General features: G+C 32.6%; 1 protein-coding gene across 1 annotated transcript in view; it reads right to left on the bottom strand.

Annotated features, from left to right (window-relative positions):
• The window catches only part of Pcdh11x (protocadherin 11 X-linked), a 771,559-nt gene that overhangs the window by 718,316 nt on the left and 39,703 nt on the right, over nt 1-13,540 (bottom strand). The window contains exon 2 of the mRNA XM_008852463.2: nt 6,987-7,570. Coding sequence (XP_008850685.1) covers nt 6,987-7,526 — 540 coding nt within the window. The 5' untranslated portion in view covers nt 7,527-7,570. The remainder of the gene's footprint in view (nt 1-6,986; nt 7,571-13,540) is intronic.

The raw sequence follows: 13,540 nt of genomic DNA, 5'->3' as shown, positions 1-13,540 counted from the left end.
TATATTTCCATGTGGGACTATTAGTAGCAGGTGTATTTAATATAAGGCATTATTAGACTATACTAACTAGGACTGCGGCAATTATAATGAAATCAGAAGTTACTTAATCCTATTAGTTCTATGTTCTCCTTTTAACAAGAGTAGATAGCACAAATAAAGAGCCATTTATGAAGACAACGAATTTTATGTTGCCAGTTTTCCCCACTGGAGATGCACTTTGATAAGAATCCCAGCTTTCAGGAAACTAACAGTCATTAGCGTTTTATTGTCCTCTTTTTGCTTTTCAGCACAGATCAGAAACGATAATCTGTGTATAACAGAATTAAATAATATAAACTCAAATAACCTTAAAGCTTAAAGGTTGAACTTCTAAGTAACATTTTATTTTATAGTTAACAAGTGAGGATATAATTGTATTGAAACTCTTCTCAGAGGCTTGGAGGCAAGTAACAAGTCAGATTTCTAAAACAGTTATATATGTCATTTGTTGTATAGTTTGCCTATTACATTATTAGTGCATCTTTAATTCCCTCTGATGTTACTTTAACACACTGAGATATGGTTAAGAAATCCTATTTCATTCTCGGTAATATAGATTGTTAAGTGCTTTTCTATACAATATATAATTTGATGAATCATTCTCACTAAATCGAATGGCAGACAGTATTTCAGTAATTTGAAATTTCTAATCCCATATTTTCAATTAAATGTAACTCTAACCTTATTTGTATCTGTCCAAGTCTAGGTCTTCATCATTGGGAAATAAGTATAATTAACCTAAAAATATGAGCCTTAATATAATGCCTTAATGTGTAAAGAAGACTCTACTCTGATTAAAACATCTTTTGAGAATAATGGATAAAATGATGATGCTTTAGGGATGAGCATACAAAGTTTGAGCTTTGAGTGGGATCAACAGTCAGGGGAAAGTTGATCTTCATGCTCTTACACTTCGAAATACTGTCTTGTTCATTCAAGAGAACCAATCAGCACATGAAATTTACTGCTGATACGTGCTAAAGAAGATGAAAATTTGAAGCAGAAAATGAAGACACATGTGACATCATTAAACAAATTAATTTCCTCTAAGTTTCAATAATAGGGAGAAGTAAGTCCCTCTGGCTTATCCACATATTCGGACTAAAATGGAGTGCTTGAGGGATATTTCTGTTGGTGAAAATTTTGACTTTCCTGTCATCAAAACTTACAAAATGAAAAGGCCACCAAAATAATAATGTAAAAGCTTGGTACTGGGCAGAAGGCTCAGCAGTTAAGAGCACTGGCTGCTCTTGCAGAGAACCCACGTTCAATTTTCAGCACCCATATGTTAGCTAACAACTATTCACAACTTCAGTTCTGATCTCTGTGGACATTGCATGACATTGGTGTACTTACGTACAAGTAGACAATATAATAAAAATTAAAAATTAAAAAGCTAAAGTTATAGATGCATTCTAATTTTCTAATCTTGTTCCAACAGCTCTTCATATGGTATGTTGAAATTACATTTATATTTTTGCATATACACTTTCATATATATATTTATATGGATATATAAATATCAACGTTTAAAAGAGTCAAAATTAAGGAAAATGTATATGGAAAAATCTTGAGGGATTCATTTGCATGATTTTGTTTGAAGGAGAGAAAAGAGATTTCACATCTGTCTTTTTTTTTCCTTAAAAACTCCTATATCTTTGTATTTTTTATTGAACTTTTGTGTATTTCATACACAACATTGTAATCACCTTTATACACCCTTTCTCATCGGCACCCTCCCACAGCCCCCGCACTGGATTTCATGCATTCTGTCATTTATTTTCAGGTCTATCAACTCAGGTTAGTGTCGCCAGATGTCCCTCAGTATAATTTCATCCACTGGGGTCTAGTCAGCCTATCTAGAGTCAATCCCTTAAAGATCAGCTCTTCCACACCCAGCAGTAATCTTCAGCCCAATAGTTCTTTGGCTAAGATTGGGGCTTGTTGTCAATTTCCACAGTTCTATGCTTGATTTATGTTCTATTTAAAAGCTTGAAAAGTAACTCTGAGAAAGTCACACAGGTGATATTCAGCGTTGCCTTTTACCAAGCAGTTTGCATTTCTCAGTCATCACTTCATTTTTTTCATTGCACACTTTCTCCTGTCACTGTCTCCTTCTAGCATCATTAAATTATTGTGACAGTTTTTCTAATGTTTGTCCATCTGTCTGTCTGTTAATCACATTTAAGAGGCAAAAACCACATTCTGATTCCCAATTTTATCACTTAAAAGTCATATGATAATAACCATAATATATCACTGTTCTCTGATACTTGTTTTCTAAACACTTTACACATGAAGCAATAATATTTTCCCAGTTCATGACAAAGCATACCTAATATAGTATAAAGTAAATGTACACTAAATTATTTATATATTAATAAATGTTTTAGAAATAGTTTGTGCTATGCTATTTATGTATTCCATAAATGTTTGTGGATTTAATATTTTCTACCATTATTTAATTTCAATTTAGTTAACATAAAATCATCAATAGCAATACATATTCATCACTAAATTGACCTAAATTTCCCTCTAATTTCTCTATATATTTCACTTTAGTATTTGAACATTACATATATATTTTACATTACCCAGTTTTGATAAACTATGATTTGCTATTCTTGTCTTTTCAATAAAAGTAGATCAAATTAAAACTAATTAAATTCTCAACATATTCTGTAAGACAGGGTCTTTTAAAATATCATTATTGTTGGCCTACTTACTTTCAAACTAAAATTTACTAAAGTTTATGGAAAATCAAAACATTTTTCTTTTTTTTTTAACACATTTTTCCCACAGAATACATGCCACTTTCATGGCAGGGCTTTTGGCAAGTCAAAGTACACGCAGTTAATGTCAGCCATGTCACGGCCTTTGGCATGCTTGGGATGAGGTTTTGTGTTCCATTCTCATTATTTTTAACAAGCACTCTGAACAGTACTTCTCCATGGATCTATACAAATGCCCAAGTACTTTATGTACAACATATAATTATTTGGTTGTGTCACATGTTCTAAAGCAGAAATCAATTTTATGCTCCATTTCTACAAGTTATCTAAAATCCTGCAGTGAGATTGTCTATCATTTGGTGACAATCTTTTAAGGAAAGTCAGACGAAAACATGTTTAACAAGGAGGAAATTATGCCATCAGATTTGCTTCATTTGCATTTAAGTAGCTTTTGAGAAAAATCTGAAAGTTTAGGAAATTTATTAAGCTGTCCTGAGAAAGGCATGAGTAAACGTTTCCTTGAATGAAGTACTATACTTTAAAAGACATGTGCTAGAATTTGCTAGACACTAAAGAATGCATTTGTTAGAGTGATTCTATTCCTAAAAACGGATTTCATTTTGATAAAGTCCCATTTTAATTTTTACCTATTACACATTTATTTCCCAAATAAACTCTTTGTGTGTAGGATCTGTTGTACCATATGGTAGTCAGTATATGAAGCTATTCAAATTAGTATTAAATTAAAGCATACTGAAAGCATTGAATGGAGGTAGTGTGTCAAAAAAATTACATGAAATTAGGAGGGAGAAGTGTTGTGGTATGTGTGAAAAGTTGGAGGGAACGGTGTGGGGAAAGTAGACCGAAACAGTTTCTAGCCAGGCATGGCCGTGCATCTCTTTAGTTCCGGCACTCGGGTGGCAGAGGTAGGTGAAAACCACAGAGATTACAGAGATCACAGATCCAGGCCAGCACAGCAATTGCCAGGCCAGCTGGGGTTACAGTGAGACCCTGTCTTAAAAAGACCAAACAATGACACAACAATAACAACAACAACAACAAAATACTACATACTATGAAATTCTCAAATAACAAATAATATAAATGGGACAATTCACAGAGGAATAATCCAGTTTCTTAGTGGCATGAGCTACTTTGCAAATATTCAATGGCCACAAAAGTTTACAGACTACCCTTTTGGCCCTCAAAGATTGAAAACATCCACCATTACAGAAAGTTTTATTAGAAGCTGTTGCTTCAGAGAATCTACTGTTTCAAATTTCTAGTTCAAAGTGTTAAGTTTCACAGTTTTCAAATATTTTAATTCATGTCCAAGACATTTCATGCATGCCTACATAACCTATGCTTAGTGCTTGTTTCTTTTTTTGAGTTCTGTGTCTTTAATAATTACAACATCATCCACATATTAATATTAAAGAAATTAAAAGTAAAAAAAGCAGGAAATAGTATATTTCTTAAAATATGGGAGTGGAAATAGAGCGCTCAGGTGTTGAAAGCACTGGCTACTCTAGCAGAAGACCTAGGTTCAGTTCCTAGCACCCACATAACAGCTACCAACGATGCAAATCTCTGGTTTCAGGGGATCAAACACCCTCTCTGGCCTCCACGGGCATGGCACAACATGGGTGCACTTACAATTATGCAGGCATTAAATAAAAATGAATGAATCCAAAAATGTAAACAAATGAACACAACATTCTGATCCACATCTTCCCTGTATGGTTTTGTTTTCCATTTCGTGGGAGAAGCATCATTGTAGGAAACTAATCTAAAAATGCAAATTTACAAATAATCACCATTTATCTTTCTATTTTTTACTTCATCTAAACTCTTTTCAAAAATATATTTGTTGATTTGATAAATTTATACAGTGCCTTTTGATCACATTCATACCCCTCCCTCCACTCCAACGCCACTGAATTAACCACCCCGCAACTTCATGTCTGACCTATATTATTATTTTTGTTTGTTTGCTTTTAAAGGCCTATCAAGTCTAATCTGTGTTTCTCAAACAATTCTTTGAGGTTGTCCAGACACCAAGGGATAAATCTTTTTTTTTTTTTTATAATTCCTATACTCAAACATCCCTATTCATTTGGATTGACTCAAGAAGTCTGTAATCATATGAAAGTGTGCATCGTTTGAAGGTTACAGTATCAGTTGAGGCATTTTTCCATCTTATGTATACCTTAGGTCCAAAACTACATATGTTATTTATCAGAGTGATATATTTATCTATTTTTAATTAGTTTTCAACATTAGACATAACGTCAATTATAGTCTGGCAATCCATCATCAGAAAATACAATTATATTTTGAAAGTCCCATTATATTAATATCATAGACATGAAAATGTGTTAGTATATGTTTATATATATATCATATATATATTCATATATATCTTCCAAGATCATTGAAATACATTTGATTATTTGACTTCACAGTACTTGAGTTTTCTACTGTTCAGCAATGCTTTCAGGTAATTATAAAGAATTGCCCATTGACTTGGTAAATGTGACCCCTGTGCACATATTTTGAATAATGTCCAATACTTCATTTTTTATCACAACATTCAAGTCAAGCCAAAATAGGCTCTTTAGATTAACTTAGAATTTTTGGCTAAATGGCCTGCTTAGCTTTTTTTGTTTGTTTGTTTGTTTGTATGTTTTGTCTTTTTGAGACAGGGTCTCCTTGTAGCCCCAGATGTCCTGGAACTCACTATGTAGACCAGGCTGGCCTCGAACTCACAAATATCCACCTGCCTCTGCCTCCCAAGTGCTGGGATTAAAGGCATGCACCACCACTCCCTGCTTACCTTTTTAGAGCAAATGAATTCAGTCTTTTCAAATTACAACACAATGAAAATATATAGTTTTAAAAGACTGATGGCTTTATAAAGCATTTCATACAGAACATCTCAAACAATCTTGATCATATTTATACCTCTGTCTCCACTGGCTTCCCAAAACTCAGTCTTTCCAAAGAAATTTATTCACTTCCTTATAAATCGCTTTGTCCTATGATATAACTGTTTGTATCCTGAATTCTGTGTCATGTTTCAAATTTGCTTTGTAACTACATTAAAACCATCCCTTATAATTAAAAGAAAATAAAAAAAAAGACTGATGGCTAACATTATCCTCACTTTGATGATTCTAAAGATGCCTAAAGATCTCATCTTGATTTGAAACAATCATGAAAATTCTATCACTATCTACATATGTTCAGAATGGCTAGTGAAAAAAAAAAAGTTGAGAGGGAGATACGTGAGGAATATGAGGAAGAATCGGAGGTAGAATTGTTCTCAAGAACAAAGAAAAAAACTTAAATATCCAAGTCACTTCTCAGATAATTATTTGACATTGTTTCAAATGCCAAGATTAAGATTTTTCTGGCTTTTTGGCGTTTTGATTTGTTCATTTGTTTTGAGACAGGGTCTCACTGTTGCCCCAGCTGGCCTGGACAAGGTTGGCCTGAATCTCACAGAGATCTGCCTGCCTCTATCTCCAGAATGCTGGAATTAAAGGCCTGAACCACCATGTCCAGTTAGATTAGGCTTTTAATCTAAAATAATAAAAAAAATTAATAGGTTCATATAGTCTTTTTTAATACTTAAAGTTAATCATCTAGATGATGTTTGTGATAGAGTTGTGACTAGAGGGATTAAATGCAAGATATGACTGGGAGGGGGAAAAAGTGTTTTATAAGGATGGGACTCTTGGGGGACCAGTGGATAGACCCAGGCAGAAGGACATTTGAGGACATAAATCAGACTCCATAGGCGTGTGTGTGTGTGTGTGTGTGTGTGTGTGTGTGTGTGTGTGTGTATACATTAAATTAGAAGGTGCAGTTGGAGGAGTTGCAGTTATTGGAAGGGATCTAAATACTATCAAATTACATTGTATGAAAATCACAAAAAATCAATACAAAATAAAATTTAAAAAACCAGAATATGGGGTAATCTATTGATTTGTAAATGGAAAAGCTAAGCTCCATGCCTGCACACTATATCTATGGAAACACAAATGCCTGAAAAGGAATATGCATTCTGTGGAGGTTCTTAAAAGCAATGTAATTGCAAATTGTGCATAACGTTAGAAAGATTGATGTGACTGCTCACTCAAAATGTGAAGTACAACAAAATCTAACACTCCACAAAGAAGATATCTTTAACAAAATATTTTTAAAACGCACCTTAATTAGTTGATAGTTTTGTACTCCATTTATTCCTATATCAGGATCAATGGCTGCTGGGAGAGAGTATCGAGAGTTTATAGCTGAATTCTCTGGAATTGATATGTTGATAACGGTTGCTGGGAATAACGGAGCATTATCATTTATGTCTTCTATCAGAAAGCGTATCTTAACCAATCTGAATATTTCATCCGGCAAAACGGCAACCTCCACTTCATAAAAGCAACGAGCATCCAACAAGATTCCAGCACACAATTTCTCACGATCGATGCGAGCGCCAGTTGTGAAGATCTCACCCGTACCCTCTTCAATCCGAATCAGTGGTACATCCCCGGTTTTGTACACTAATTTAAACTGCATAGGGGTTGTTAAGGACTTGTCGGGAATTAGCGACAAGTTGAGGTCTTTCAACAAGTCGCCTATCAGGACGTTTTCTGGCATTTCTTCTCGGACCGTGTAATTCTTCTCCTGGGCGCCAGACTGGAACACGACGCATGCTAACAGGACCGCAAATATATACGTCCCGGACAACAAGTCCATACCAGGCAGGGTAGTGAAGGTACGCGGTTGTCACCCACAGAATACTAACAAAGAAAAAGGTGAGAGAGAGAGAGAGAGAGAGAGAGAGAGATTATTATAAAGTCAATCATAAAAGTGCATATTAACTAAATGCTTAGTTTTAAATTTTAATCATTAAATGAAATATAAACAAAATTGACTGTTAAATAAACAAATGATAGTTTTTTGTATCAACTGTTAGGCATCCTCACATTAAGAAATATAAAAGTTTTAAAAATAAAATTTTAAATGATAAATGAAACAATATGCTTATCACAGTAAAAGAAGCAATATTAGTAACAGTGTGCATTACTAAACATGCATATATAAAACAAAATATTTTAATATAGCAAAATAATTAAATGCAATACAAATAATTAAAATATTTAATTCAATACTTAGAAAAAGTAAAAGGATATTTATCATTGTTTATTTTACTACAAAACTCAAATAAGAATATTTTATTGAAAATAAACATTATATACAATATTCCATATTTTCAGTTCTGAGCATAAAAATGTAAAACAATCTGGATGAAAGTGGGTAAAGCATTATGACATATGAAGGATTTTGTATGTTTAAATTCAAAGAAAATTCTTTTAGGAGTGAAAAATTTTAATGTGACCAATATCTAAATATGGAGAAAAACTGTTTTACGAAATGGGGATTTGTTTTTGATTTGGGTGAGAAAACAAGAATATGCATAAATTACATAGAGGCAACTTTTGGATTGATGTACATCTGGTAAAACACACTTTTTCCAGGAGATATTGAATCAGACAGGATACAAGTATAGGACCACCAGTTTACATATACACATTATGATTAGAACTAGAGAACTGGACAAGATTATCCAAATACTCAGTAGAAGATTTGAGTAAGAATAAATACAAAAATGTGAGTTTATTTTTGCATACAGGAGGAGCTAGTTCATATAAAAAGAGAAAGTTAGATCTACAAACTGAAATAGGCATACACAAAGAATAGCTTCATTAGGTTTGAAAACAAGAAAATAATTATTATTGTTCAGATTGTTCAAAGTACTTCTTTACATTTAAAACACCAAAAAGAACTTTATCAGGTGATGGTTAAGTTATTCTTAGCATGATCAAATCTTCCTATGATAAAGTGCTGTTCAAAACTTCATATTGCATACCATAAAGCACACGTTATAAATCAATTAAACATAAATAACATTTTAAGAAGGGTAATAGACTTAAGTTTTTACTCAATTAAAAATGAATAAAAAACAATTCAGAAGGTTTATTTGTTTGAACTCATGGAAATCTTCCAATTTATTTTAGTTTTCTAATTCTGACAAAAGTGTATAATTCATTTGGATTCCTTTAGAAGCAACATTTTTCTTCAGTTTCCTTTGTCAACCTTCAATTCCTATTGTCGATTTGATTTTCTTGATATCTCCTTAATTACATATACTAAGTATAATTTAATCTCCAATATCATGAAGCTATTCATGTACATTGTTAAATAAATAAAACGAAATTTGCATCCCACTACACTAAACACTATGAGATATTATAATTTACAATTAAATATGGGTTAATATGGCTATCAAAGCATTCAGCAGTTTTAAAAGATCAGTAGATAGATAACTTGCAATTCCATTACAGAAAACTACTAATGCAGGTAGTTATGTAAATGACGAAGTTCTTGATATTTATTGGTAATAAACAACAACAATATTTAGCAATGGTTCTAAAAACAAGAAGTGTTATATTTAAATAACTTTGTTAGGATATAACAGCCATAAAATGTGATATTAAATTGTCCCACTGCAATAGCTAGACATCTTCATTTGTTTTAAATATATATATATATATATGTGTGTGTGTGTGTGTGTCTGTATATAGGCATATGCAGATTTTGAATCACATAAAAGGGAAAATGAAATCTTCATATTTGTAATCAAAAAGAGAAATAGCACATATGCTGCAGTGACTGAAATAGTTTAGTTTATACACAGAAACAAGTAATGAACTATGTAAACTTAAAAAATACTTTATTATTTTTATTTTAGTGCATGAGTGTATTGCCTGCATGTATGTAAGTGCACCCATGTCCTGCAGTGCCACGGAGGTCAGAAGAAGATGTTGGATTCCCCTGGAGCTGGAGTTATGTATGGTTGCTAGCCATCATGTGGGTGCTGGGAATCAAACCTGGGTCCTCTACCAGTGCTCTTAACTTCTGAGTCATCGCTCCAGCCTGAACTATGTAAACTTTAACTTAATATTTTGTTATTTCTGATAAAAGAATCTTTGAAATATACAATTACAGGTCCAACAAATTTCCTGTTTAGCTGTTGGTGTCGTTTCAGGTATAATACTTAAGACATTCTCTATCCTAGTAAAAACAACAGAAAAAGACTATATTGCCTGTAATACTGTATTTTTAGCATCATTTGCTTAATGATGAGCATTGGGATTACACAATATAGAAACCTGTTCAAGATTTAGTCCCTTGTGAGTTATTGGCTTTTAACTTTGCTCTGCGTGTGCGATTAAAAATACCCCATTGATACCTTGAGCTAATACACACACACACACACACACACACACAGGTGTGTTTCCTGTACACCGAATCTAGGACACCTAAAAATGTGAGTGTCTGTGTGATTTTATAAATACAATGCAAACATAAGCAAAGCAAAAATGGGACACTGGCAACTGGAATTAAAACTACCACTCTATTCTTATCTTACTCTTAGGTATTATACATTATTACAACTGGCAGAAGAATGCTGCAGATTATTTTTGAAAACATTGCAAGTGTGTTACACTATCTCTACACAAAGAAAAAGAATTAAGACAATGACCTAATTCCAAGAACTCCCTTTCTCCCAATTCATTCTAAATATATTCTACTCTACCTTTAATGCCATCATCACACAAAATATTTTAAAATGTGTTTCATTTGAAATGCATCCAGAAGATTTAAAATCTAGAAAGAGTATAAGGATTAAGCCATATAATTTCTAAACCTTAAGTGGAGGTACATAATGAAATTGTCATAAAGAACCCATTATTCTGTAATTATGTATAATTAATATATGCTAATAAAAACATAAACCAATTTAGCCAATATAAGCTTCTGTATCTTAATGAAACGTATATCTTATGACTGTAATGAATTCTGTATTAAATAATCCAATTGAACTTTTAGCAAAGTAAAAAAAAAAAACCTAAAAGGAATATCTATGTTCCAGTTACAAGTAATTTCAGAAAAATTCAATTTGTCGGGGTTTATTCTTTTATTCAAGAAATATTTATTAAGCAAATATTCTATGCTAAGTATTTTGTGGGCACCAGGAACCCATACGTGAAATATATATACAATACCTCCACTCTCCTATAATTTATATTTGATAATGATTATTCCAGCATATCCTTACTCAGTTTTCAGCTATTATATACTGAACTCAAATATGACTTTATCAGTGTGTGAACACTGATATTTAAATGAATTCTATTGTCAAATTTTCATGTTAGCCCTTACATTTTCTATTTGAAAAACTTACTGTTATCTATAAAACATTAACGGTTTACTTTCTTTTCAAATGTTGAGTTGATAATTCCTTAAATGTCCACTGCTGAAATTTTGTTACTAAATATGAAAGGAAATAGTCAAACAGTCACAGTCCACTTTAGGAAAGTATGATACATTTAGCACAGCTACTCAGGAAAAATATGCTTACACATATATATTTTCTTGGCTACATTTTCCAAAAATGATTAAATATTTTTTTTTTGTCTTTTGGGAGAGAATCTCCCTGTATCCCCATCTGGTGTAGACCAGGCTGACCTTGAATGACACAGAGATCACCTGCTTCTGCTTCTCAAGTACTGGGATTAAGGGTTTGAGCCACCATGCCCAGCTAAATATCTTTGGACTTTATTTTCCTTCCCTTACAAGCCATTCCTACTGCAGACTAAAGTTAATTTTGAAAACTGATATCGTAAACACAAAGCAAGCAGTAACAGAGAATTAAAAATCTCTACATGTTTCTGTATTACATATAATGGTGAAGTACCATCAGCTTTCCATACCATGTTGCGGTTGTGTAGGGAATAGCTGTATATACAAAAATAACATATCTTGGCAATTAGAGAAAACAAAAGCAGAAAATAAGTTCCTCAAAAAGGTAAAGAAAAACAAACCTGAAGGTTCAACTTATGGTATGAGGAATTCAGGTCAAAACAAAATAATCAAAGAAAAGTATGGCTGCCATTTATGCAATTCTACAAAGTTCAAATCACAAAGTAATGTTCAGTTTTTCTTCATTTACTATAGATTTAAAATGGGCTCTGGGCCTCAGACATTTGATATTCCCTAATCTGCCTTCAAATTTCTATGTTAAGCAAACCTTGTGGTTCAGGCCTATGAATAACAAGTCTACAATGGTCAAGGACACCCAGCTGTTCAAATTGTTTGTCAGGATGCAATTGTTTTTGTTAATTATAGTGTTGTTTTCATTTGTTGTGCATTTTAATTAGTTACATATGAATGGCTAATTTACATGCTATGATAACAACTGTTAAATTGTACAAATATGAGTCTTACAAGAAAAGATACATTCATATGCTGCCCATTCTCCATACTCAATTTGTCACTCACCATTTTGATAATTTTTATATATTCTGAAGGCAAAAATACACTCTTCAACATCACAATGTGTGACATAGTCACTTCTTCATTTATGCACGCACGAAGAGGAAAATTTCTTTTGGAGGCATAGTAACATACTCTAAGTGTTGAGAAGTAACCAACCACATTAAAAGAAGCTCAAATGGGAACAAGATAAGCACAATTCTTTAAAAATGACATAACATAGAGGGAATAGGTGCTTTGGCAGCCCTAGTTGACATGAGCATTTTAGGTAAAATTCTGAAAATTGTGAAGGCAAATTGAAAATTTTAATTATTACAATTATACAACATGGTATTTCCATTAAATTTCATTCCATAATGAGCTTGTATTATTTTATTACATTTTAAAATTATTTTGTTATTTTTATTTTATGTGTATGCATATATGTAAGTGCACTCCTGTCATGCAATGTCTTTGGAAGCCAGAAGAGGGTGTTGGATCCCCTGGACCTGGAGTTATGGATGGTTATTAGCCACTATGTGTGTACTGGGAATCGAACCCCAGTCCTCTGGAAGAGCAGAAAGTGCTCTTAACTGCTGAGCCATCTCTCCAGCCCCAGTTTTATTACATTTTATAAAGATATAATTTTCACATTTGAGTCTAAGCATCTCTGAAAAGTGTATTGCAACAATGGTGCTGCCTTCTCTAAAAGGTTTATCAGTTATTGATTCATTCAAATACAGTCATTGCATTGTTCCCTAACGTGGTTTCAAATCTGCAAATGTCAACGCTCAGACAGCATTTAAAGGACAATTTATAAAGATTTCCCACCCATATTAATTTTCTGCATTTTTGATACAAGATTTAGAAAGCATATGAAATATTTTGCAAATGAATTGAAGATGTATTCGGTATGGAAAATATTCATCACATTTTGTAGAATTGGTGTGAATTTCATCATGATCATTGTATCAAATATTTCAATGGAGCTGATAAATATATACAGTTTTTTAGATAAATCCTGAGTCCATAAAATGCAAATAATAGGTTACAATTAATGTGGCACCTTTATTGTTCTAAGTGATTTCAGCCTGTTATTTCAACTTTACAAATAATTTATAGTTATATATATGTGGATATCTGTAGGCATTGATTTTTATATTAAAACACAATTATAAATCTCTAAAATAGTCATAGTTTCACACTTTATATATTTTAGATGATCAACTTTACATTTTTATTTATTTATATTTATTTTTATGTGTATGAGTATTTTGCTTCCATGTTTATAACTGCTCCTGTGTTATGCAATGCCTGTGGAGATCAGAAGAGAGCGTCAGATCCCCTAGAACAGGAGTAACAAACATTTGTTGGCTGCCATGTGGGTGCTG

Source organism: Nannospalax galili, unplaced genomic scaffold (genome assembly GCF_000622305.1).
Source record: "Nannospalax galili isolate Female #2095 unplaced genomic scaffold, S.galili_v1.0 scaffold586, whole genome shotgun sequence".
In the NCBI taxonomy this organism is placed as follows: domain Eukaryota; kingdom Metazoa; phylum Chordata; class Mammalia; order Rodentia; family Spalacidae; genus Nannospalax; species Nannospalax galili.
The sequence above is the reverse complement of the archived record's forward strand: the minus strand, read 5'-3'. Positions and strand labels throughout refer to the sequence as shown.